This window comes from Chelon labrosus, assembly GCF_963514085.1.
Source record: "Chelon labrosus genome assembly, chromosome: 23".
NCBI classification, from domain to species: domain Eukaryota; kingdom Metazoa; phylum Chordata; class Actinopteri; order Mugiliformes; family Mugilidae; genus Chelon; species Chelon labrosus.
In genome coordinates, this window is record NC_140356.1 from 15022469 (window position 1) to 15050147 (window position 27679).

The 27679-nt window shown below is 45.9% G+C and overlaps 1 protein-coding gene across 3 annotated transcripts; it reads right to left on the reverse strand.

The window, feature by feature from the left end:
- On the reverse strand, positions 1 to 27588 carry bltp3b (bridge-like lipid transfer protein family member 3B). Of its 3 annotated transcripts, XM_084573002.1 has the most exons (24): positions 26988 to 27588; positions 18425 to 18587; positions 16883 to 16921; positions 15319 to 15410; positions 14405 to 14594; positions 14182 to 14322; positions 13667 to 13834; positions 12972 to 13152; positions 12796 to 12879; positions 12520 to 12684; positions 11985 to 12100; positions 11736 to 11877; positions 11098 to 11291; positions 10264 to 11016; positions 9451 to 10091; positions 8881 to 8964; positions 8079 to 8227; positions 7667 to 7824; positions 7402 to 7552; positions 6630 to 6671; positions 4052 to 4311; positions 3559 to 3667; positions 3262 to 3413; positions 1 to 1837 (listed from the first exon to the last, which is right to left on the reverse strand). In XM_084573002.1, the coding sequence occupies exons 1-24, from the start codon at positions 27029 to 27031 to the stop codon at positions 1709 to 1711; spliced, it is 4347 nt and encodes a 1448-aa protein (XP_084429128.1). In that variant the 5' UTR covers positions 27032 to 27588; the 3' UTR covers positions 1 to 1708. The 3 variants fall into 3 exon arrangements, with proteins under 3 accessions (XP_084429128.1, XP_084429126.1, XP_084429127.1); XM_084573000.1 differs by lacking the exon at positions 8881 to 8964; XM_084573001.1 differs by lacking the exons at positions 6630 to 6671; positions 8881 to 8964.
- Positions 27589 to 27679: the final 91 nt, after the last annotated feature.

The following is a 27679-nucleotide window of genomic DNA, read 5'->3' on the forward strand; positions in this document are numbered from 1 at the left end:
AACTCAGACATAAATGCACAGGAGGACGTCTGCTTTCCTGCAAATCATTTTCAGAAAATATAGATGTGACAGTCAAATTTAAGGTGGGGAGAAAAAGGGCTATATTCAGCCCGCTGGGTAAATGTGATGCTGATGTGACTTTTTTCCACTTAAACCGCATTTGAAAACGTGTTTACTCAAAATCTTGTCACAGGGGGATTTTCTCCTTTTTGTGACTGTAAACCAGATTATGAATGCGTCTGATATATTCGTGTGTTTTCCGCGCAGGTTTTGTAACAACGCTGTGGCAGCACACGTTAAAGCCTGCTAACAAGACCGAAGAAACAAAATAAAAGACACTGACGATAAATGAATTTACACCAGAAGCTTACGAAAGGTGAAACCTTTTATACGTTTTTATTCTCATCAGTATTTTTCAGCAGCTTTGACAGACAAAATACAACTTATTATTACGTGTGTATTCTTCCTTTTTTTTTTTTTTCTTCCTCCGAAGGGCTGTGAATGAATCAAACAGATGAAAAACAAAAGTCTTCACGTACAAGTGAGGGTTCAAAATTCTCCTTCTGAATTTGTGCAGCGTTTCACGGCTTTTTTTAATTTATTAATTTATTTGTTTTTGTGCGTGTTAAAGACGGAATCAGGAGCCAAGCTATTGTAGATTGTATTATCAAGGTGGGGAGAGTTTTTTAAGAGCTTAAATTATGATTTTTGTGCTGTGCCAAAGCGTGTGCCGTTAGAAAAGTCTTTGTTTTAAACATCTAGTCAAAGAGATTTTCTCCTGAAGTCGTCACACGGGTATGAAGCATGGAGCAGCAGCAGATATGATCACCGCCCGTCCATGAAAAGAATTACATGGCAGATTAGAAATTCACATAAAGACACATTTAGAAACATGTGCTCCTCTTATTTATTCATTTTTACTCTAAGAACGGAGCACACGCCTCTTCTGAATTGCTCTCTCAAGTCTCTCACAGTTCTGTCTGTGGTATTTACAGTGCCTGTGTTTTAAAAGTGCAGCACATGTTAAGTTGTTAATATTTACACATAGAAAAATAAGGAATAAGGTCAGGGAACGCTGGACTAGTGTGGTGGTTGTGGGGGTGTGGGGGCGCATCTTGCTGACAAAAGCCGTGGAACTGACCCCGATATAAATCCCCCCCCCCTCTGACTTGAAATGCTTGTTCGGACTGAAACACACACATTCAACTGAAAACACTGCATTCGAAGCTCTGTAGAAAAAGTAGCTATGTGTTCACATTCTCGTACAATATACACTGTACACACTCCGGGGAGCGGGATTTGTGTCGACCCCCCTGTTAGGAATATGAAAGCACTAAATTACAAATTTCAGTGCAGTGCAAAATAATATATATATTTTTTATTTTGAGACATTCCTCTGAAGACATTCAGTGTTCCTTCGCACCTACAGGTTTGAATGGGTTTTAAGTTAGGAATAGTGTGGAAAGGCTTTTCTGTAGGCACAACCAAGGATATGCATCGCACCATCTTTCTTTTAGTCCCTCTAAAATGTAGCGAGCCTCCAGAGTCCAAAGTGGAGGACTTAAAACAGATTGTAAAACGTGTTTTCTCGAGTCTCTACATAGACCTTAGACCCCCTTTTTTCTTCATGTCAAGTCAAGTCCCCCCCCCCCCGGCGCTCGTTCGTCGTCCGCGAATGACTTGACTGGTCGTGAGGAGAGAGTCGGGCCTAGCTGGTGTTGACTTTGAGGCTCTTCATGCGGTGAACCAGCGAGTCCTTCTCCATCTGAGCCTCGGCCAGCGCCATCTTGGCTCGGGACAGCTCCAGCTTGAGACATTCGTTCTCCTCCATCAGCATCTGGAGGCAAACAACGAGGAGAGGAGTCGGTGTGGAGTTATTCTCGGACTCCCGGTCACATCTAATCTCCTATATCAGTGGTTAGAATTTGTCCATCTCCCTTTTGAATGTTCTGTATGTGTCCCTTAAGCACATTCAGTTTTTATGGCCTGTCTAACGCTGCCTCTTGGAAAATGGAAAGCTATAGAGAAGGCTAAAAACCTCTTTTACAGCTTGATGTTGTAGCCTTGGTTTCTTATATTATTATTCTTTTAGATCACACTTCTATTTACCCATATTTGACAGATTACTGCTTTGCTTGTGTTGTTTTTATAATCTGTTATATGGGTTACATGAGACTGAGGCCACAGGACAAAGCTACAAAAGACAGAAACTTACAGAAAATAAACCTTGATCTTAGATTTAAAGCTGCTATTTCCAAATTCTGAGTTCAACTTTGATCTAAATTATTTAAAATAATAATAATAATTCAAAAGGAACCCAGTGTCTGCTTCGAGTGACTGCACTGAACTGTTTTTCTTCTCTTCTTTCTTCTTCTCGGGTTTTAACCAGCTCTAATCAGGGAGTATTTGGCATTTTTGTTAACTTGTATTTTCCCTCCTTGTGTTTACCCTTTGACCCTTGGAACTCATGTACACATGGGCAGTGTGTTACGTTAGTACGTCGCAGTGAAGATGGCGGACATGGAGTTGTTGTGAACGGGAAGTGAATAAAGTCGCTCAACACATATATATATATATACGTAGTGTTTATTTCATCTAACATTTTTGCTTCTAGTGAAAAAAAATATATATTAGTCTGATTGAAAGAGTTCATTTTCTGTGAGCTTATCAATAATAAGCAAAGCTACAGCTCCATCAAAACTTAAAATCTGGTGTTAAACCTTTTAGGAGCGAAAGATCAAGGTTCACAGAACGTACAGGGAACGTACACTCACTTGCCAGTTTATTAGGTAACACTAGTGAAAATAAATGCGTTCAGATATAACAGTCCTGCACCAAATCTTAGCTTTGTGGAGGTTATAACGTTCAGTTTATGCTGGAAAAGTGTAAGAAAGGTGGTAAATCAACTGTATGATCGTTTTGGAGGATGTAGTCAAGTAGTGACAGCAGCCTAACTGTAAACAGACCTCATCTGTGCAGGATTTAAGTTTAACGATTTGAATAATCTGAATTATTTTTTTTAGATTGTATGACTTCCTGGTCTTAATCCTTACGTAGTTGCTCACTTTCAATGTTCCATCTGAAAATGTAAACCTTGTATTTTGCATAAACTGACAAAACTCCCACTGTAAATGAGGCGGAAGCCAAACAAGGCTTAGCAAAACCAAAAGGTTGGCACTACGGGTTTTCTGCCTCTGGAGCGATCAATGAGATATAAAAGACCTTTTTTGTTCACTGCTGCTGTTAAACTTTGCGTCTCACCTTTTCCCTGGTAGATGGAGGGGGGCTGGTGGGCAGGGCCTGAGTCTGCGTGCCCTTTGATGTACGGCAGACCACAGTCTCGGGGACCGGACTCAGGGAGCCGTCGATCAATGAGCTCGCTTTCTTGGGTTTAGCGTCTGCTGCTCCGTCCACTGAGAGGAGGAAGAGGGAGAGAGAACAGAAGAAGGAGGGCGGGGGTTTGAATGTGTGGATGTAATGAGCGTTTAACAGGACGTCTTATATAACTGCACTGAATCAGCGATGGAGTGGAGGTGGAAATATGTGTCGGTTTGTCACCTCCTATAGAGAAAGAGCCGTCGTCTCTCTTGTGTATGATGAGAGTGTCCACGTGCAGGGTGATCGGCGAGGGCTCGGGGTCGGAGGGATTGTCACGGGGGCCGTCATCCTGCAGCAGAGGCAGCACAATGTTTTGGTGTGTGAAGTGAAAGAAGAAGGAGAAGTTATCCACTTCCAGGTTTCCACATCAGCTTCACAGCAGGTCTACTCACCCGTGAAGGAACCCAGGAGAGAGCTCTTTACTGTGCCATTAAACTTTTATTTCAAATCCAAATTCCAGTTGCCTTCAAAATATTTAACTTGAAGCTGCTGTAGTTTTGACTTACGAGCTCTATTACTGCAACAATACCACAAATATCCTGCTGAAATATTGGAGCTGGCGTTCTGCAACAGTGACCTCAGGATAAAATACAAACCTCCCAACTCTGAACGCCAGAAGGTGGAACCACAGTACAGTATGAAATTTAAAAATTAAAAAAAAAAAAAGAGTCACCTTTAAGTTGATGTGTGTGTCCCTGACGCTGATCTCCATGGGCAGCACTTGCGGGGCGGAGTCGTCCTCCATGAAGAGGGCGAGATTGCGCAGCGTGGACATCAAGAAGCTCGCCTGGTATCCCTGGAGACGCAGCTGCAGGAAGCCGTTGCGTTCAGCCAGCGCGGAGCGGGCGGCGGCGCAGGGCCCGCTCTCCAGGCGAGCCCGCACCTTCGGATCGTGGAGGCCCCCGGCGGACGCGGAGTTCATGTCGCCGCCAGCTGTGAAGGAAAGACGCAGAAGCCTCTCGTTAGCAGGAGATTTAGCTTCAAGGGCCACGGCTGTGGATAGTTTAAATACACCTGACATAAAAATACACCCAAGAGTTCTGGCTTGACTCACTTTCATCTTACTACTCGACTGAAACTGGAGTAAAGTCACAGTGAAACATTTATTGCAGATACATATATGTGTTTATGTCGGAAAATAAATATCAAAAAGAGATAGAAACTCTTTCATCTTCGCCCCTCTTGTCTGGTCTGATCTATCAATGTTAGCCTCGTGAGCTAACAGGCTAACAGTGCAGGAGAGTAATCTGAGAGACGTAGTGGTTATCTTTCTTCTAAAACTCAGTGAGTGACACAAGCTAGCTTGCTAAAACGGATTAGCTCTGGCGTGGCACTTTCTAGTATGTGGACGCTAAAAGAAAAATGAGTTTCTTTTTTATTTGGAGCTCCAGAAACTTTTATGACCGTCGCAGGTCTTTAACTCATAGAACCTAGGTTACATTAGTAACTTTGGTTTCTTTCCAATACTCCCAGCTGCTGCAGCCTCTGACAAAACAACCTTAGCCGGTTATTTTAAACTGATTAACGCAGATCCAGACCGAGATCACCAACTGCTGTTTCACTGTGACTTCAATGTTTACGTCCAGTCACTCAAGAGGATTTTCTCACAAAGACTTGCTCGCTCTAGATAAAGGGTGGATTTTGTTGTCAGGTTTAAAACGAGCTCGAAGCACGAGGTTGGGACGGATGAAAGGAGAGAGGAAGCAGAAAAGAGGAGACTAAATTGGAAATAGAAGCAGGGAGGAATTAAGGAAAGGTGTGCAGTCCCGCAGGCTCTTTATAGCATTGATGTTTAATTATTTCCGAAGGCTGGGGACTCCAGGGTTTCGGTGGAAACTCCCACCTCAAGTACTGTTAAGATTTTTTAAAAGTAGACACAGAACTAAGATCTGACTTGCTGGATTTCAAAATCACAAACTGGGACGTTGAGTTTATCAAGAGCGGATGTAAAGGAGGAGAGGAAGAGGACAAACACGCGACAAGGAGAATTAATACCTTAGTGCTACACATTAAAAGTGCAAATTCGTTTTAGCAAGCACGCGGGGACATTCACAAGTTTTTTTTTTTTTTTTAAATGGGTGAGGGAGACACGCGAGCTGCAATAGGAACACTCAGCAAGGCATGAAAATGGCCACTCGGAGAATTAAATCTCTTTATTATGGCAGTGAGAAGCGCGTCACTTCCTTTTAACACGCTCTTTGAAGGAAAGTCGGCAGAGGGTTAATACTGTACAGCTACTTCAGGGCTGGCGAAAACACTCAGACATACACGCACACACACACACACACACAAAACTGTCAGCTTTTCTCAGATAAAATGACATATTCTCTCAATCCTGTGCAGCTAAGGTCGAGGCAAGAAGAGAGAGAGAGAGGAGAGAGGGAGGAAGCCAGCAGCCGACGACTGAATGACTGTGATAAGACAGGGAGGGGAGAGAAAAGATGGCCTAGAGAGGGAGAGAGATGAAGGAAAAGGAAAGGTGGAGAGGGAGGGAGGGGTGGATGACAGAGGATTAGTCGGGAGATGGAGTAGGAGCTGGAGGGACGAGCAAAGGGGAAAAGGTGGAGGGAAAAGAGAAAAGAGGGGAGGATGAGGCGCTCTCGTGTGATAGGAAGAGGACGAGGAGGAGAAGTGGCGAGGGGTAAAGCTGGCGTTTCTCTCATTGCCTGAATCACTGGACTGAAACTGCAAAGTCTGCTGCAGTGGAGAGATGAGGTGGGTGGGGAGGAGGACGAGGAGGAGGAGGAGGAGAAGGGGGGGAGAGAAATTAGAAAAAGGGGGAAGATTAGGGGTTAAAATCATCTGCACAAAAGTAGCAGTTAATTTAAACGGGGCGCACACAAGTGCAGTGAAAGATCGCAGACCTAATGTTGCAAATAATGGGACCACTCACTCCATTACTGTCAGATTTACCCTCTCTCTCTCTCTCTCTCACACACACACACACACACACACACACACACACACACACACACTAGTGGACCTCAGCATCACATAAACCCGCCCCATCTATTGCTGAAAAATGAGCAAACACTTCATGCGTTGCAACACACTATCTATGTGCATCTGCAGAGCATGCCGCCGAGCACAGCCCTGAGTCTGGAAATGGGATCTGACAAACTGGAAGAAAGTGACAAATACACACATACACACACACACACATTTACACACACATACACATATGTGGAGGCAGACACGCTGGGGCGAGCATGCATGTTAGCTTTACAGATGAATCAACACACAGCGGTTACCTTGGCTGCTTTGAGCAGGTATTGGTACTGAACACACCATACCTGTGGGGAGTTATGGGAGGTAAATAAAAAGGAGGGGGGTGCCTGTTGTTAGTGTGTAAAATGTGTGTGTGTGTGTGCACAAAGGAAAAAATGGTGAAAGAATTGTGTGGCGTTACTTTACCCATTAATAAATAGATTGTTTCAGAAAATAGACGAATGGAATTGATGCATTGAAATGAATTATAAAATGAAGTGTTTCAGCTCTTATTCTGTGTTCTCCACTTCCTGCTCTTTAGTTTTAGTCTGCTGATCACTGCCCTATGACCTTTATGGCACGTCCTTCCTCATATTTCCTCTTGGAACTCTTAATGCCCAAAAAAAAATAAAAAAAATCAGTTTGGTTGCTGCCCTACTTCTGTGCTTAAATCTCGACAAACATCCCTTCACTTCCATCTTTAAAGAATTAACTTGAACGAGAAAAAATAGGCTGCAGACGACTTCTGCTGGAGTCTGTCTGGTTGATTTCATTTTATGCATTTTTCAAAAAGCCCACAATCTGAAATGGGACTCTTAATTCTTCTTAATTTGACAGTTTTTATATAGTAGTTTGGTGTAAACCAGGAATATCAAACAATCTCAAGTGTTTAATTGAGTTAATATGTCGTCAAATGTGAGTTCGAACTACAAAATCATGCAATGCATCGTAGTTAGAGTTCGTATGAAACACTCAGTTTCATGCTCAGTCGCGGAGAAAAACCACAACATCTACGGCAGACTTGCACTTCTTTACCTAGGCTGCGGTTGCTGAGGTATTGTCTGAGGCTGACGTTGCCCAGCTGGCTGGGTGTGACCTGGCCCACCTCCAGGGCCAGGGCCGTGCTCTCGCCCACCGCCTCCATGCCCACGCACACCGACTGCACCCTCAGCACCAGCACAGACACCTGGGGGGGAGGGAGGCGCAAGAAAACAACCACAAATTATAATTCAGTAGCTTTTAGGACGAAGGACGACAATAGACAGTTTTATTTTTCTGGACAAACGTTTGGGTTTCTCACTATATCTTTCATGGGCTCGTCGATGCTCTGGGACGCAGCGCTGACGGTGTCCGGGGACGCCCCTCCCTCCTGCTCCTGGTTAGTTGCGGCCTCGGCGGCGCTCTCCGTGGCGCTCTGTTCGCTGATGCCGTCCTTGAAGCCCGAGATGGACACGTCATCTGTAAAAACACATGAAGATAACATGACTCAGACGAGCTCACAGGTTCTCCTCTTCAAACTTGAAGTGCTGTCATTTAAACATTATCAGCCCAATGCTGCCACCTTCTGGTCAAAACTGTCAACTGCAAAAACATATATATTTTTGTTTTCTACCCCTACATGAAGACCGGTGCTACTAAAACCTATTTAATTATCTCCATCCTGGATGAATTAGGATTAATTATCTGTATAAGGAAGTGTGTGTGCGCTCCACCTCTCTCCAACAAGCTGTAGGTGTCTCCATCCTCCATCAGGTAGCTGTCAATGGAGATGTTGTCCAGGGACTGCAGCGAGGGGCTCTTCTTCATGTTTTTATAGGACACAGAGAAGCTGGACTGGGAGCGGTCCCGCATCAAACGACCACTACAACACACACACACACACACACACAAGTACGGGGTCACGTGAAGAAGAGCGTGTGAGGTAGGGAAACGGTAAAATGACTCTGCAACAACGTCCATGCATGCGAAATGTTTTGAATAATTTATGACGGATAGATTTGACTCGATCTCCTCACATCTGATATGAATTTTGTCATTATTTCCGACGCCGAGCCAAAACGGCCGCGCTCTCACGGAGCACGCAGAGCTTCCTCTGCGAGTCATGAATTAAATATCGCTTCATTTCTTTGCGCGGGGTGTTGTTTAAGGTCGTGTGAGAAACCAAGAGTGATATTATGCACCCGAAATCACAAGAAAAATCACAAAATGAAATCAAAGCGGATCTGAAAAAAAAGACAGAGAACACAAGGCTGAAAGCTAGAACTGTCACAGACAAGGAGATTCGCGTTTCATCCCCGACATCAACACGAGTCAACGGGTAGACGTCAAACACGGGAAGAAACATCATTAATACACAAAGACGTTAACACACACACACACACTACAACCGGTGCGTCATGCACACATGCAAATGCATGCCAACATGGGATCAACGAGGACTCACACTCCACATGTACGTCCACAACCAGACACATACGCTCATTAGTACAGCTAGTCACAGATCCAGTGCCTTACATGTTGGAAATGGAATATAGGGAGGTGGATCTGCTGGAGTTTGAGGAGCTGAGAAGATCAGAAACCACAGACAAACTTCCTTTCCTTTTGGGTAGAGAGAAAACATACACACACCTCGCGTGGGTCAAAGCAGAGCTCGGGAGGCAGAAGAGGAAGTGAATGAGTTGAGAAAGTGACAAACAGCGTACACATGTAGTGTCGACAAGACAGCTGAGATGAGGAAACACGTGTTAAAAGAAAAAAAAAAAAGACACAGCTCGAGGCCGGCCGGCCGGCGTTTTCTTAATGAGAGCGGCGGCTGAACATTCACACGGACAAACACTCATGAGGGACACACGGCGCTTGTGTTTCAGGAACAGACGGGTTCGTTTGGAGAAAGACTCATGTAGGTTAATGACGGTGAAGCACAGGAATTCATTCTGAAACAGCGTCTTTAGCAGAACATTTATGACATGATCGTGCCTCTTTGTCAAGGAAACTATTCTTTTTAACACGTTATTCTTGAATCGAGACATGTCTGACTTAATGGTGATGACGCTGTGGTTGACATAAATCTGAAAGGCAGAATACCTGGATATTGACTGAGGCATCTTCGCAGCTGCAGCCTTGTCTTTGTCGTTCCAGTCTTTGCTGCCGAGTGGGTCGCACATAGTGTCACCTGCACTGGTTTTGGAGTCCGCTCCCCTCTCATCGCCTGTAGACAAACCATCCATCACCACTTCTCTACCTTCGTCTAAACTCCCCCTCGCAACGCTCTTAGCAGGAGTCCTCTCATCCATTGAGGCTTTGTGATTTGATTCGGGACGCGCCGTCGGAGTGGAGGTGGGGATGAGCGGGGCAGGACCCTCCGTGCCTTCGCCGCATAGCAGCTGATCTATAGTGCAAGGCCGCTTGCCTGCTCCTCCTCCTCCTCCTTCTGAGCCTTCGTTGCCCTCCAGAGTTCCTCTGCTCTCCGAGGGGGAAAGCTCTGACCCTAGAGGAGATCTTGAACCTTCGGCCTGGGGGACGGGCTTCAGGAGGAGGGACACCTCGGCGCTTTTGAGCAGGAGGCCCAGGCAGGCGGTGAAGGGCTGGTGATCTTCGGGGCGGTGGGATGGATCCTTGCGGTCTTTCTTGGAGCCCATCTCCTCCAGATCCTGCTGTAGTGTCTGCTGCAGGGTTTTGAGGCTGCGCTGGAGATGCATCAGGAATTGATACTGCCGATGGCTCACCTGACGAACACAGACCAAAGCCGTTATGAAAGCATACAGGGATGAATGGTGGACTGATAACCTTTAACCTGTGCATGCTGCAAGACAAATGTTTAGTTTTTTTGCTGTTTATGATTCAAATTATCCAACATATATTCTTTTCAGGGAAATAAAACAAGGTTTAAAAAAATACCTGAGCGCTTAAATGCTTCTGCACGTGCACCAACACATGCACGTCTGCATCTTTACTTGGCGACGTCAAAGAAGAGGACGAGGAGGGCAGACTGTCCAGTGAGTGGGGTTTATGGAGTCCATTACTGGGCGGCAGTGTTGCGTTGTTGCTGTGAGACGATGCCGATCCACCATCTGTGCTGTAATACTCCTTTAATAGTCGCTTCCTCTGCAAGCGTGCGACAGCTTCTTCTGACGTGCTCCTGGACAGTCCCGATCCAGAAGCACCGCTCTTCAGCTTCTCCTGATGCTGGACGAGCTTCGCCGGCTGACACGCCCACACGGTGAGAGGGAAGGAGTCCACAAAGGGCTGCGGTCGCCCTTTTCCTCCTCGGGTGCCTTCGTAGTCCACCCAGAACTGGGCAAAGTGCAGCGCCCAGAAGTCGGAGGCGGCCGGCATCTTGAGGGCGTCCGTGCCCATCGTCGGCACCACCAGGCCCCGGTAGATGTCGTGCAGCTTGGTGTCTTGTTCGTGGGCGTGGCGCTGGAAGACGGGGTGGAGGACGGGTAAGGAGGAGGAGGAGCGAGGGAAAGAGGAGAAAGATGAACAGAAGAAGGGCTCCTCTTCAAAGGTCTGCAGCAGGGCCTCAAGGTGGGAGCGGGTGCAGTTGGCGGGGTGTCGGGTGTTGGTCGCAACCATTTCTGATGTCTGTACTGAAATGGAGCGAGGCAGGTCGGCGGGGCAAGAGGTGTCCGAATCAGTGGGAACCACAACCTAATGGAGAAACCAAGATAAAGGCGTTAAAGTCAGAAAATATATTCCACGATTCAGAATTAGGTCTGGACTCCTCCTCACCTTGAGCATGAGGCCGTCAACCTTGATGTCAACGTGCTCTTCGGGTTTCTGTGAGTCGTTGAGCTTGTAGATCTCCATGAACTGCTCCAGACTCTGCCTGAGGTCGAGGGCGAAGAGGTTGAGCCACACCAGGCTGCGAGGATCCAGGACCAGCTGCAGGGCATTGAGCTGGACGTACAGGTTGGGGCACGGGACTGGAGGAGGCGAGATAAAGAGGATACCACGTTACATAATTCACATCGAGGGGGAAGGAACGAGACATTAAGAGAGATCACAGAAGGAGGATGTTTATGCATTTATAATTTGCTAAATAATCTTGTCTTAACAGCACATTCATCAGCTCCTTAACTGTTCCTGTAATGTTTCCTAATGGAGCGAATGTGTAGGAAATCCATAAATGAATTAATTGGGTGATCCCTCATTCACAAAATCAATGATCTCTCAACCACGCAGCAGTCAATGACTTCCCCCGCAAGATCCAAAAAGGGAGGGTAGAGAGAAAGAGAGAGAGAGAGAGAGAGAGGGAGAATCTGTGCCAATAAAAGGGTGTAGAAAAATTGCAGCTTACAGAGTTCTTGACCTGCTAATGAGGATTAATGCGTGTAAAGTGGGATGTATAAATGAAGGTAAAGTCTCACTGGGGTAGTCTTTTCCATCAGGAAAGTAGTATTCAGTGAACTCGGCGTGGATGGCCGGCATCTCCGGGGGAAGGTACAAGGACTTCTTATTGCAGGAGATCATTGTCTTGGGGCTGGAGCGACGCTGGTCGGCTGTTGACACCTGAAAAATATTCATCGCATAAACTCAAAACAAGACGAGACGACATGTGCGGAGTCAGCGGTGTGGTGATTAAATGTCTGAAGGCAGCGAGAGTTTGTTGTCGTCACCTGGTAGATGCTGAAGTCCGCCATCCTGAGAACAACTGAGCTGGACATGAGCTGGGTCTTGGGGGTCTGAGGAGGAGGGGGACTGAAAGCGGCGCTGGAGGACGTGTTGATCTTACCTTAAAGGAAAGAAAGAGACACGTAAGGGAACAGTAAGATAAAGAAATGATAACAAGGTACTGTGCAACCACTCCGCTCTCCAATCAGAAACGTCTGTGCCTATCAAAAGGTGTGTATCACCGCACCCAGCTGTGCGCACACACACCGTGGTACCTGGCTCTAGGCACCAGCAGCACTGGGCTGGAGGCTGTGTGTGTGGGCTCCACTCCCTAAGACCTACTCCTCCTTCTCCTCCTCCTCCTCCTCCTGAACTCTCCTGACTTCCTAGAGGCCCATACACATCGTCCCTAAGGGACACTGGAGGACAGAAAACCCACAGGGATGACGATGTGCTGTGGGCGCCAGGAGATACAACACAAACGCACACCCAGAACAAGTCCAATCGTGTTTAATAGAAGTGAAAGCATAGGATGTTTACCGGGCTGCGGGGAACTGTGCTGCGCTTGGCTCGGGCCTTGCTGGTCTTTCATGGCAGTCTTTAACATTTCCACGCTGGACGTGAACTCGCCGAGCAGGCTCTTCGCCCAGCCCTCCCTGGCTTTAGTGGCTTCGCTGTAGTGCATCCAGTGAACACAACTCTCACCTGAGAACATGGAGAGCATCAAATATGGAGTCAGGCAGTTGAGCATCCTTCGACTGATCAGTTTTAACTGAACATGTACTGGAAGAAAGTTAAACAAATAAGAATTCATACCTGCTCTGTGGAAAGGGTAGTAATCCAGAGTGATGGAGCTGAAGGAAACCTGCATGGCGCCACCTGTTATCCTTTTTTTGAAAGCTGCACGACAAAAACAAACAAAGGACGGCTCGTCAGAATGCACATCAGTGAATCCGCACACAGGTGATATTAAGTCTGTGCGTGTACGCCACCTTTGTCCTTGGCGTGGATGTCGTCACATATGTGCAGGTCGAGGTGCGTGATCTGGAGATGGTGGGACGTCTCGCACACGTCGTAGGCGCTGAACAGCTTGGCCATGCTCGCGGTCTGGTCGGCGGCCGACGACGCCTGCTGGGTGCGTACCTGCTGGGCCGAGGGGGGCGCCGACGACACCTGGTGAACAAAAATTATTTAATGGCAGATAGGACGAGGCTTGGTCCTTGTAATAGTGTCAATGACGAAGGTTTTGTTTTAAATTTGCAGGCGGATAAATCTTGCAATACTCCCTCCTTCCACCAGATGGCGTGTGAGACCAAACTACAGAAAACTGACTACTGTAAAGAAAATCTGCTGAGGCATAGGTAGGTGTGACTTTGTGTGTGGAGGCGGTGAACATATGTGCATTGTGAGTGTGTGAGTGTGTTTGAAAGGCATTCAAATAGGACAATAAGTGAAACTCAGCGAAAACAACAATGAGAGACAGAGGTGGCGTAGGCGGACACCACATGGCAACAGGGAAGTGATACAGAGACGAGCAGACGTGACTTTCATAAAGGGCAAACTATCAAACCGTGGCTCATCGTCACAGGAATCCACGTAGAGAAAGAGTACAGAAGAGGTGGGGAAAAACGTGACATTCAACTTCTATATATATATATATATATGGAAGAAAAGTTGCTGTATGTACCTGGTCTTCTCTGGCCATGCTCTTCCTCTGCTGCGCAGACTTCTCCATAGCCTCGCTGAGAGACTTGGCGTACTGCACCATAGCTTTGAGCTGGGAGTCGGTCAGCACCCACAGCAGGTCATCCAGGACCAGAATGAGCTTGGAGGCCACCACGTTACAGTCTTTAATCTGTTAAAGGTAGAGCGGTTGTAGTAAACAGTTCAATATGCACGGGAGGAGGTTGTTTGACAGCTTCCAGTGAAGTAAGGCAATACTTGCGAGGACATTTTCTAACTGCGAGAACAAAAATGAGACAAATTACTTTCATACAACACACCAAAAGCCTTTTTTGTGCTCTCGCTTTGTATTAAATCTCTAACAAACTGCTTATCTTTTCTGTTGACATAAACACTAGCTGTCCCTGCAGCCTTACAGGCAACACAGAGGGATTATTGTTCAGACTGTTGCTTAGAGCAGTCTGGTTGAATGTCTGAGTCTACTCAAACGATGTGTGTGTGTATGTGTGTGTGTCTAACCCTTCTCTTGAGAGTGACTCTGATCTTGGACTGGTTGGTGATGAGGCGGATCGGGGCACTCAACATCTCGTGCTCGGCGCTCTGGATGGCGTCTGCCTCTATGCGGATCATCTGCCAGCTGATCTCTTTGAATGTCAGGATCTAGACCAAACAACAAAAAATAAATAATAAATTTAGCAAACACGACACCGCACGTTTACTTTTTAAAGCAACCGATACCAACCTCTCCCCTCTGAGGGTCTTGGATGCGAGTGAATCTCAGGTCACTGATGCTCCAGCTGGTGTTGACGCTGTAGACCTGCAGCTGGGAGAGCTCGAAGGAGGCGTTGAAGGCCTTGGCACTGATCCTGATGACGATGGAGTTGATGGACAGGGAGATCCCTTCCACCACCTTCTCAGCAAAGCCATACTCACTGTTTAGGAGGCAAACACACGGACGAGGTTGGGAACAAACGAAGGTCGTAAGAGGTGCTTAGCAACAGGTCACTACGGTAAATTACTGAATTTAAATATGGAGTTTATCTAACACCTACTTCTGCGGCTTTCTTGTGATGCATTCATGTGTTGTGTACTTTTTTTTTAAATCAATGGAGCCAAATGGAAACCCTTAAATGACTCTTTAATAAAATTGTCAACACTGAAATGTTACAAAGAGGAAATCCCCTTGGGTTTGGTGTGTGAGACCACAATGTTATGCAATGTGAAGTAGTAGTTTTATCGTTATCTTAGAAGTGTTTGTGATTGGGAGTTTTCTAACCAATAAGCACATAGAGACTTTTTTTTTTTAATGTTCACTGCTACCCAGGAACCGTCAAACCAGCGTGCCACCTCGTGCAAGCAATCTTTGAGGTTGGCTGCAGCGATACTTGGTGTTTTTGCAGGCACAAATAATGCTGAATCGGCATGATTCAGCATGCATTTGTAATTCAGTTACGGTCAAAGAACGGATCCTAACATAATACCCGTCTTACTTTCAAGGCATTGAGATTTACACTGACCAACAGTGACCTGCTGACTTTTGTTTTAAAATGTTAAACTCCAAACATTCATTTCTTAAGATGGGCTTCGTTGATCAGACGCAGAGAAATTGAGAAACACTCTTAGCATCAAGAAACAGGAGACACTGCCAGAGCTCACCTTTGCCCTGATGCTGTCGCTATCGGAGATGGGCCATTGGGTGGACGCGGCTCATCGCAGGTGCTCATCTCCATCACCACTTTATCCAGAGTCTGAAAGAGCCGAAAGAGTCGAAGGCTGTGAATACCTACTATCATGAAATTGGTCTACTCTCCAAGTTAAATTTGCAGTTTTAAATCTGGTAGAAAGTTTTTTTTGTTTTGTTTTGTTTTTTTGAAGCTGTAACTTGGGTCAGCACCAAAACGTAGATAAAGGATGGAGACCGGAAGACAGCGACCGTTTGTTCCCTTACATGGTAATAAGCAACACCAAGATAAAAACTTAAAAAAATAAATAAAATCAAACTTTGAAAACTCCCCACTCTACTGTTACTGTTCTCAAATTAATTTAAGTTTTGACACGGGCTGCAGCCTAGCCTACACAATCTTATCATATGTCCTCTCCCTTCCTATAGTTGCACAATATTTCAAAAGCCTCGCGATTGTTGATAGTGTGATACTATTGTCTTCGAGATTATACCGGCCAATCCTCCATTCGACAAAGCATTGTTGTGTTATCACCTGAAACAATGCCCTGTTTTCCACGACAGCGTGAAGGTTGCACAACACCAGGTGCTAGAAGCATATATATAAGGTGGTGTGTGCTCTGTGGACCACACACACAACATCCAGGTTTTGTTAAAGATGGAGCGTATCTTCCTCCTGCTGTTGCTGGTTTCCAGCAGCTACTGTGCTGGGAACAGCAGCTACCCGGAGACGGAGGCCGACCTGTCAGTCTGTCAACCCAACACCTGCACCCTGCTCACCGAGGTGGCAGGCATGAAGGAGAAGCTGTCAGCCACGGCACAGACGCAAATCACGCTCGAGCAAAGACTCAGTGACATGATGCAGAAGATGGCCACCATGGAAGCCAACATGTTCGCCTACAAACAGCAGACTGAGGAGGTCTGGCAGACTAACAAGGCTCAGGACGAGCAGCTGAAGACGCTCGCTCACGCCACGTCTACGATGCCGACAAAGGCAGCCTTCACCGTCGCATTAGGAAACCCGGTGGGTCCGGTGGACCACGACACAGCACTGAAGTATCAGAGAATCCTCTCCAACATCGGCAGCGGCTACAACCCAGCCACCGGCATCTTCACCGCCATGGTGCGAGGCACGTACTTCTTCAGCTACACCATGTACAACAACAACGGCGGTAAACCTAACTCAGTGGTGTCACTGATGATGAACAGCCAGAGGGTGGTGTCTACGTGGGACTCGGAGGGACAGGACATCCACGACAGCGCAACCAACGGGGCGGTGCTGCTGCTGGAGCCTGGAGACAGCGTGTTTGTGCAACTTTACGCCAACAGGGCTCTCTACGACGACGTTAATTACTACAACACCTTCAGCGGTTTCCTGCTCTTCGCCATGTCTACACCATAGACTGCTTCTTTGAACACATCACGGACGATCATTAAATTATAAAGGGGGTAGAGATGATGAATTTCTTTCTTCTTGGTTTGTAAAAAGAATTCTTGAAGGTTAAACGACAACGAGTGATTTTTAAGGCGTAAACTTACCAGAGAGATTGGGTGAGTCTTCAACTTCGTCCATGGTATCTGTCAAAAAAAAAAAGAACAGTGGCTCAGCGACCATGTAGCATTTTTTGGATCACCATAAATTGAATTACCAGTCAGTGGGATTCAAAGCAATGCGACTAAACCGGACAGAATTAAATTATGTTAAATCAGCGGGGCGATCAATGAGTCTAGACGTAGCGGCGACTCATTCATTCAGCCGTAGAGCTCCATTAATCCTCAACACGCAGCCTCTCCATTCAACTCCGTGTCAAATTATATAGTAAAACCGATTAAGTGCTTATGTTTAACTGCGGTTTTTCCTCTGCAGCTCGTTCTTTGATACGTCGTGAATCAAGGCGTGAGGGATTTGTGGTTCTAATTGAATTAAAACACACTTCACAGAAAGGCGCCTGCAGGAGGTGCTAGCTCGCTTTTAGCCAATACCTGCAGTGTGTTTATGGATAAATGTGCACATTTTCATGCATGTACTGCTTTGCAAACGTTATTCAACAAACACAATCAATAAAACAACTTATTTCTGCTTTAATTTAATTGTTGTACGGCTGTCTTTTTAAGCCACAGAGTGCTGCCTGCTCTGTAACAGGAAGATGCAAAGAAGAGATGTGGATCTAACAAGTGAGGAAGTGAGATACTCATCGGTGTTCTCTTTTTTTTTTCTTTACACGTTTCAAACTGTAAAACACAATGAGCTGCTTTACACTGAAGCTTCAATTCACCAGCTCCTCTGTTCACTCAGAAACCCGATGCTCCTGACACTTTCTGTAAATGACTATTAAAGCTGCGTTAGTATTTCCCCACTCGCCGTCGGTGACAAAGCAAATACAAGACACCGCATTGTTTAAGCATGCGGAACAATTTGGACAAAGGCGCCAAACAAAGACACATAGAAAGTGAGTGTTTATTCTGTGTAGAAATTACCCAAATAAACGCTACAAATCAGATCAAGCATGAAGACAAATGTCAAAAGAAAAGGTTGAGGTATTACGTAAAGACAGAGGAGGAATAAACACACACATGGAGGTCAGGGAGAATGAAAAGCAGGTAAAGGAGGAGGAGGAGAACAGGTGGAAAATGGACCTTGGTCTGAAATAAAGTCCAGTCATGGGATAAACTGTACAGCTGCGTTCACCGTTTCCAGGGTGTGTCAGAGGACACCGCTCTTCGACGTGACACTTGGCTGATGATCATGTCCACGTTTAAAGGAATCAGACACTGAAGGCGTGACTGTACACTAGTGTGATGTGTTTTGAGTTATATATACGATGGAAAAAATTAGGGAGAATTGTTTACTTGAGGCCTGAAATAAAACCGGGACACACTAAGCCGACGGTCAGCTGTTCTATGTGAGCATCTGTGTGTTTTGACAACGTGCCGTGCACCGTTGGCGGTCGTCTCCGCGGTGTGTCCAAGTGCGTTTATTTATTTATTTTGGTCTAGACACAGGCGACATTCATCTATTAACCTCAACATCACGTTGTTCGGCATAAACCATTATTCACAAACTCAGCGATTGAGCCTCACCCTGATGGCAGCCTTGTTGCACTCCACGCGGTTGATGGCCAGCCATGTGGGCAGGTCCAGCAGGCTCTGGAGAACCTCCTCATCCAGCTCCAGGTTGGTGAGCTGGCCCTCGCCCTTCAGCGTGCTCAGGTTGATCTTGTCCGGCGACAGGTTCTTAGCAAACCTAAGAGACGCACAAGAGAGGAAAGTGTGAAGCTTTGATCCTTGGGATATTCATAGAGACTAGTTGTTGGCAAACCAAACACGCCAACCAAACAAACCCCAGCTGTCATGTTTTTATTGTACTGGCTGTCGAGGGAAGGTTGGTTTCCCATTTTGATCAACAAAAAGCCTCCTCTGCTCTCGTATACATGATTTAAAGGGGCGAAAAAGGAGAACAGGCCGTGCTGCATGAGAGGAGAAGGTGCCAAAATTCTTCAATCACAGCCTATAACCTCTCTAGTCTCTTGCGGGGAATCTCAGCGATTCTCTGCGTTCAGTCTGTTTGCTTTTTAGCTAAGGTAAAGAGCTAAGACACACAAACTTTATGACCGTGAAGTGTTTTCTGGCCCAGTCCACAGCTTGAGCTTCGGTTAATAGTTAGCAAAGTGGTTGGATAATAAATGTTTTATTGACCCATGAATCAGACCAGCCTAATAGGGATCTCTTAAAGAACAGAGATAGTATTGATTTCACATTACGTAGCTGTCAAGAGCCACGCGGCCTTGACTATTCCTGAGCTGCATCGTGTTTGAATTTCAGGTTTGGCCAACAATGCACTCAACTGTAACATATTCATTAGCTAACCTAAAACGCTGCCTCACTCTCTTTGTGAACACACATGTACACATGCCGGTGATCTTGTTAAGCGCTAATCTCTGGCACGCCAACAGTTTGCGTTTATCTGTAAATAGAGCCGGAGCAAAGCTGAGCTTCAAACCAGCGCACGGAGATCACCGGCTAACCGTCGTGTTAACACAGAAACGCGTGGGATCTGTTTAATCTAAAACTGCATTCTGCATTTTGAGCTATTATTGACTCATGACGTATGATTACGGAGGCGGTCAGTAACTGGATAGACTTAGGGAGACAAAGGGGGTTTTTGTTCTCATGGTCTTCAGCGACGGAAAGCTGTAAAGAGACAGAGCAAGGTGCACAGAGTCATTAGCTTTGTTCGGCGCCGGCTGCTTTGTGATCCTGCGGCCCCGCGTTTTAAACTAAATGATTCATTCTGTCAAATTCCTGCTTCTTTCCACTCAACACCTTCGCCTGGCAGCGTTGGATTCTTCTCTAATTCCCCCGTCCCCCGGTAAATTATTCAGCAGCAGAAGCAGACGCGGGGCTTCGGCTCGTCAGAACAAGAGAGAAAACACCCCGTCTCACAAGGAAAACACAAATAATATGATATGAGTATGCACTTGTTTGAGCCTACAGAAACTCCGAGGCAGAAACATGAGTCAAGTTTGCTTCTGAGATGATGTTGTTGTTGCTGGAGCGTCTCAGCCTTGTGACCAGTGAAATATTCATTCCTGCTCCCGATCAAGTATCAACCAGCTAGCCAGCTAGTTTGCTCTATCCCCCTCTCGCGCTCCTTATCTGGCGTCTCGGCCTCTCTTTGGGCACCTCTCGCTTCCTCCCTCCGTCTCCCAGCTTCATGCATAAATCAATACTGTAATCAAATAAAATGCTGTTAATCAGCTGCCTAATATCAAGGCCACTGACGGCAAACAAGCTAAATTACAGGGGCAGATTCTTCTCATTGCTGCATGCAAGAGGTGGAGGGTATTAGGTTCACAGCACGCCGTCATCTTTCTCTTTCATCTTCTCCTCGGTAGCAATTATTCCAGTCAGCAGGGCCGAGCTCACCGGACCAAATCCAGGTCCATAAAGAGATTATAGCAGGCTACAAGCTGTGGGGGGGCCACATGAGAGGACTGACGAATGCTTCTTAAAGCAACTACAACAAATATTTCTACAATAACATTGAAGCAGTTTGATAATATGAAAGATTTGCTTGTAGTGATGAGCCTACACAAATTTATAACCTGAATATGCAGCTCCAATCAGCTGCACAGCACTTTATAAAGAGCTTAAACTCACTCTTAGGTTGTAGAGCGCTCAACTTTGTCATTTTAGTTTTCAGAAGAGAAGACTAGAAGCAATTTTGAGGCAAGAGACCATGTAATTGAAGCAAAGACAGGCGTACAAACCTCTGACAACGCAAAGTGAACACATACCAAGATGAACTGACCTCAACTTTGAGAAGACAACCAATGGGAGTGATGCAAGCACAGAGCTTCCTCCGAAACGTTCACTGCAAGGACACAACGTCCACAATGTTGGTCCCTACCATGAGTGGCCAACTGTCTTCTATAAAGAGATGGGTGTCATCCACATATAAAGAGATTCACTCGTTGTCCATCACTTTGTAGACGACAGTTGGTAGCTAGTAGCCTAGAATCTAGATGCGCCCCTAGCGGCAGTCTAGTTACTCTCCGTTGACTTGAGATTTTGAAAAATCCAAGATGGACCGGGCCAATCACGAGTGGGTGGGCGGGCTTAACATGATGACGACTGACCTGCGACCATAAGTTCAGTGAATTACGCGTGAATTCCCCATCCTGCTAGAACTACCAGAGCGATGGCTGCCGCTAGCGAACAACTTTCTTTCCAAATCGGCTTTGGCCGCCGCTCTGAAAGACTTGAAGTTAAGCTTTTCTCTGAGAAAAGAACAAGAAACTGCACTGAGGTCGTTCTTACAAAAGAAGGATGTATTTGGAGTTTCGCCAACCGGATACGGCAAAAGTTTGATCCACAGCTTAAAAATGATTAATGCAGGAGAAACTCAACCTGTAGGCGAACTCATAAAAAAAAAAAAAACAGGATGCAACAAGAACTATTTAATATCTATTAGTTTTTTCCACAACACATGCAAGGAACTCTCTTTTCCGTCGCTCTGACTACGTCACCTTCTTCATTGCTCTGATTGGTTGTAGCGCTATCCTATTGCGTGGAGAGGGAGTTTGAAAGACAACCCTTTATCCCACCCCTCCGGTTGAGCCCCGTCTGTGGAGAGTGCCCAGACCCTACATTTAATGTGGGTCTGGCTCGTCAGGCTAGGTAGCTAGATGATGGTCCAAGCTCTCATTGCCTAGGTAACCCTTTTGTACATTTAACAACCTACATTCTTCTGACGCAAAACAGCATAATGTAAAAATATCGCTAGAGTCTGGATGGAGTTAGCTCTTCAGTTTGAAAAGAAGATATCGTCGACGCCATTGCCGCACCATCCGGGTTCACCCAAAGCGCCAAGTCCGCTATCAGCATCCCAAATTCGGTGGTAGGAACCAATGCTCGGATGGCGTTTCCTTGCCATGAACGTTTGGGGGAACTTGTTTTTGTAGTTTCCACAAACCAAAACACGTCAGTCTAATAAAGTTGTTCCATTTACTACTGTGCTGCTGGACTTTTTTTTTTCTTCAGAACCTTGTTTTTGTGTAATACGTCTCTCCCATCGGTTGTCAAGGCAAAATTAAGATTAGTTCCACTTGGTTCCTGCCCACTTTCTGTTGCTTGCCGTCCGTACAACTGGATTTCATTGACATCCTTATCACCCTATTGACGCTAGTCGCTTCCTGTGTGTAACTGTCAGCTGTTTCCTCCTATAACCAGTCTTTATGCTAAGCTAATCCGAGCAGCTTCTGGCTAAAGGTTCATATTAAACAGACATATGACGTATGACAACTGTATTAGAATTTATTAATCATCCAATTCTTAGCAAATCTTTCCTTTAACTTCTTCCCCAAGCACTGCATTTAATAAAACTGCAATCATGGCTTAGTTGCTTAGAAACACCTGTTGCCAATAACTCTTGTTTGCCTCAAAGGGCTGATCTTGCAGCTTTTCCCTTCACCCACATACTGAGAGAGCAGACTTTGGCCCGCCACACTGGACACTGATGACTGTGGTCAATGGAAACTGCTTTTTATTCCTGCTCGCTCATGATGCATTTGTGGCGCAGCATGATGACATCAGTGCCAGAATGAGAGGCGCCTGAGGGAAGATGGCCAGAGTGACTCAGGCGGCAAGCAGCTTATTTTTTGCAAACACGACCGTGGCAACGCAAAGAGAGGAATCAATAAAAAGAAAGAGAAAGACATGAATAAACGATAAAGGGAATTCCTATACCATCTTAAGGGAATTCCCCTGTCACTCCGGGCCGTGGCTTTCCAGGGAAAGAAAACAGTCATCTAGGATGTTACCACGTTTTTTCCTGCCACTCCTCGTTTGACCAAGCAGCAGGCTTGGAACAACAAAATGGAGACATTTGACATTTAAATGGGCTCCTAAATCTTCCACTCGCCCATTCAGCGATAACACAAGAGCGTATTGAGCCGGCCGTACAAAGAGTCTGATAACTCCTTTCACTAAGGGCAGTATCTCTCAATAGATCATGCGTATAAGAAGCTAAATGTGAAGAAAGACCAGAAAAGTGCATCAGCTGAAAACATAAAAATGATTGTGGCTAACTGATCTCATTTAAAAACAATCCCCGAACGTTTTATTCAAAGCAGCGTCATCAAAATGTATTATTGCCATTGCCTTGTCCAAGATCGGATGTTTTATGTTTTATTGCACACACTTAGAGGACAGCAGCACTGCAATGCTTGGAGGCCGCTTACCCACAGTGTGGGTTTGGTGGTAAATCAATGGAAACAAACCTAATCCAAAAATAAAAAGTAGAAACCCACACGCTTTCTCTCAGAAGGTGTTGTCTACCACGGTTTCCCAGGGTTATATCTTATCTTCCCGTGGAATACGGCTTTTAGTTGCCTAATCTAACAACCCCCGGCTTAATCAAATACGGATAACACGAATCAATAACAACATTCGAAAGCCATCAACCACCGTCTGTCACGTCTCTGTTTACCTGCTCTGCGTTTTAATGCGGCGCATAATACAGTACATGCGTCTTTATGGTTAGCTTTGTCGTTTATTAATGCGACTTGATCAAAGGTCACAGAATGCTAAATAATAGCCAACGCTAACAGACATTATCAGGGTATTTCCGTTAGCTTGATGCTTAGCATGACCTAAATACCATTCAAAATAATCACTGACTCCTTTGTTTTTTTTCCAGTATCGACATCAGCATGGAAAAGATTTTACAGACGCTGATCAGTCCATAAAGATCAAACAACAAAAATACTTTGCTTTAGTCCTGGTAGTATTTTTGGCAGGTATTTGTGGTAAATGGTGTGTTGGTGTTGGTGACGGTCTAAACCACCTGTTGCACATCACAACCTCCGCATTTCCTGTCTCTTTCTAAACTTTCAAATGAAATCACAAAGTGAGTTTAAACAACGTTATTATCAAGAGGGGTTTATTTGAATAGCTTTCTAGCCCACACAGCCCAGCAACACACCTCCACACGCAGAAAACAACATCACAAATGCGACCTGTTGGAAGTCGAGTGTGTTTGCATTGGCGAGAGCGGAGGGGAATATTTATGTCCCCGTGGAGGCAGGGGAAAAGGTTAGCGTGAAGGAGAAAACAATCCAAGACCCCGGTTACACAGCGGTAGAGGATGTCGAGGCCTAGAGGGACCCCGACCGAAATGTCTCTCCGTCGCAAAAAAAACCCCACAACCTGCTCACACACACACACATAAGTGCTTCACGGCTACACACTGATGAGGCGCCCACAATGAGGCACTCAAAGCCGTGACTCACGCCGTAATAGCCTTCCCACCAGCAGTGAGTGATTACGCTGGGAAGAGTGGAGCTCATCACAACGTGCATCATCATGCAGCAAAGAGGCTCCACGAGCACAGAAGCGGCAACAAAACCCGTCCGTTCACACCGCAGTGTGAGATGAGTCGTTACGTCGCACACTCTGCACTCTGGTGCTCTGATTCTGATCTCAAGTTAAATTAAAAATGCTACCCTAAACTTGTATTCGTCTCCTCGTCAGTGGATCCAATTCTTCAACTTGGATGCCAAAAGGAAGAGGCTGCACGTCTAATTTCCCAAGCCATAAACTCTCCATTAGAAAGCACTGATAATCATTCTTACGAGCCCATTATGCGTTTGTCTATCAACAGCTCTGCTTGACACACATGAATCATCTCCTTTCAGTGCGGGAAACCGTCTGCGTTCCCACGAGACCGTGGATGCAAATTACACGGTCTACAATAGCGGTTGCTGCCCAGTGTTATTAATAAGCAGTCATTAAGTGCTGGAATAATGATGTTATGAAAGGGAAAGGCTCGTTTTGAGGGTAGAAATATGCTTTCAGGAGCAAAATGGGATGAATACAAAGATTTTTAAATGTTTGGAAAGGGGCTGTTGCGTTTAATTTAAACAACATATGGTGCAACCAGTTATTATTGTGATAAATAATAATCCTTTAAGCCATTCTTTAAGCAAAAAAGGCCAAATAATTAAGCAATGTGTCTTTTTTTGATATATATAAGAAGGATGGACGCAAACAGGTATGAAAGGCTCCAAGAATCTTAAGAAAAGAAACAAATCCTTATTTATTAACAGCGTTTATTTGTTTATTTACGCCAGCTGTTCTTAAGTCGAGCCTGACATTTTATTTCACTGAAAAAAAAGAAAAATTTTTTTTAGGAGAAACACCAAGCATGATCAACTGTATACTCTATGTTTGTATGTGTCTGTAACAGGATCTCGGGTCCGTCTGGCTCCGAGCCAGCGTCCAGTCGATATCCAAACCCGTCTGTAACGTGGACAAACACTCACAGTGTCGTAAACTCGCCCCCGGGGGCTATTACCTGAGCCTGACCTTCAGCGAAACGAACAATCAATACGCTTTGCATCCGAACGACACGTGTTTTTTTCGTATTCACAAACTCACCCTGGCACGTGAAAAGTCACAAACAGGCCTTCGTCTAACAGCTCGCCCCCCTCTCCAAAGAGGCCAGCGCAACTAGTTTAATATGTCACGCATGCTTCGGTGCACTTGTCTGAGCCAGAGGAGGAACAGTCGTTGCAGACTGCCAGTCCAGTGAAGTGTAAAAGATGCCGCCTGGCTCTAACAGTCCAGTCCTGGTCACAGACTGTATTGGGCAGACGGGTGTCCTCTGCAGCCGTTAAGCCTGGAGGCCGTGCTGACATATTGATACCCAAAACATCCCCCGTAAGTACACCTGTATAAATACACCAGGTAAGAGTACGAGTGATGCTGGCTGTAGCTGTAGCATGAGCTAACGCTGGCTCTCGTATTCTGACACAAGCATTTCTATCATGACATCACTGCACCGTAAGCCGCGGGATTGGTCGGTGGGTTTACCTTCCGCTCGCGCCCGCACCAATCGGACGAGGATGAGGCTCAGATGACGCCACTTCTCTTCAAGTCATTTCCTGTCAGTGGTGATGCTAATGCTGCTGAGGGCATGCACAGTCATGAGCAGAAACACTAGGTGCATTATCTCAAAGTGCACACACACACACACACTACCAGCTACTAGGACACTGAAGGACATGCCGCCCATAGGCAGTGTGTTGCAGTGTAAATTTTAAGCTGTGGCACTGTGTCCGATCTGCGAAGGACAAAAGCGCACAATTCATCACCACTTAGCCACCGTGAAAGCCTCTCTCTCACCGAATACACAACGCCTCCGGCACAAAACCGGTGCACCTGCATGCTTTTCAAGCGCTGACCCGCATGTGACCTGCAAGGCGAACACGACGGCTGCCAATTCTCTGCCAAAGTCACCATCATTACCCTCTAATGATTAGAGAAATAGGTCAGTTTAAAAAGCAGGGCCCTGTGCAGGTTTAATATGTCACCTCCTGGAACAAAACAATGAAGCGGCCCCACTGAAAACCCCTCCAGGGACTAGTGGAAAAGAATAAATAATGCATGTTAAGCTCATACAGCGTGGCATTAAAACAAAATCCTGAGCCTTCATCTCTAGCTGGATGACAGTGACAGTCCAATGTGCTTAATTACTACACAGTAAAGTGGATTTTGCTCGTAAAATAGGCTTATCTTGTGCGTTGAAGGTCCATGTGGATTGTGTGAGGTGTCACAGGGGAGGCAAAGGGGGTAAAAAGCAGGGTTTATACCCCAGTTGTAAACAGACCCATTGCGCAAGCCAGCACTTGAAGCACCAGCTTTCCCACCAACTTATCTGACATTTATATTATTTATGTTGTTTGTTTGTTAATTAGCTACTACTAGTGACACTGAGAATACTTTGCCCTCGGGTAGGGAAGCTGAGATTGTTGTTGTTTCAGACAATCTGACCTCAACCATTCGACTGGTTCAACCTGCCTCAGAGAGAGCCCGAGGAGGATTAGCCGCTCAGCTCAGCAGCTAGCCGCGATGCTAGCAGGTTAGCCGAACAGCCACGTCTCGAGCCAGAGAGGGCTATATTAACCGAAAACCGAGCTGACAGTTCGGTACATAATGTGGATATGAGAGGATTAATTGTCACAAAATGTTTTCACATATTGTTAATAATAAATACGCTCGTTAAAGTGACGTTTCGGAGGTAGCTAGCTAACGTCTGCGTGACAGTTGGATCGCCCTTTTTCACCCCCGACTGTTAACCAACCTGGAGAGATGCTTCAGGATCTGCTTCTTGATGAGCCCGGCCATGGTCGAGTCAATCCGATATCCAAACCCGCCGGGTGGTTTCCGAGTTGTCTGAGCTAGCTGGCTAACCGCTAGCTGTTCCCAGACTCGAGGTACAAAACACGGGAGCTCAAATTCTTATCCCCGTGCCAGTCTTCATTTTTAGCGGCGCCCCCGCTTCTTTATTTCTCGCAGAGATGTGGGAGACGGAGGCGGAGAAGAGAAGCGGCATTTCAGACGGTCCGAGAGACAGCCGGGCTCCGAGACAAAGCATCTCGCGTTAGGCCATTTTGTGCGGATCCGCCGATAAAGATCCAAAACGACCCAGATCTCTGCAATATCACACACACATACACACACACACACTCACAGGCACCGTTCACCTGGACGAGCGTCGGAGGAGCGGCGTCTGTTGTCACGGCGTCTGGGCGGAGCCTCGTGACGCATTCATGGCCCACTTAGGAAAGAAAACGCAACAAGGCTAACTGACATTTTCCAACCAATTCTTCATCTTAAAATGTACCTTATAATGTTTATATGATGTGACTTTGACATAATTCCGCTTTAATGTGTGCCTTATTATATTTATTATGTTTAATTCCATTTATCCTGCGTTGTCTGCCCACTTTACTGCCAATAAAAACGTGCCTCTTGTGTACGTTTGCCACCAAT

What these genes read in the sequence shown, in the direction of transcription:
- bltp3b (XM_084573002.1), bottom strand. Translation starts at nt 27,031, where the DNA reads ATGGCCGGGCTCATCAAGAAGCAGATCCTGAAGCATCTCTCCAG. An exon ending in AAGACCCTCAGAGGGGAGAG is followed by an intron (nt 14,323 to 14,404) that starts GTTGGTATCGGT and finishes TGTTTGGTCTAG; the next exon opens with ATCCTGACATTCAAAGAGAT. An exon ending in GAGTCACTCTCAAGAGAAGG is followed by an intron (nt 13,835 to 14,181) that starts GTTAGACACACA and finishes TACCTTTAACAG; the next exon opens with ATTAAAGACTGTAACGTGGT.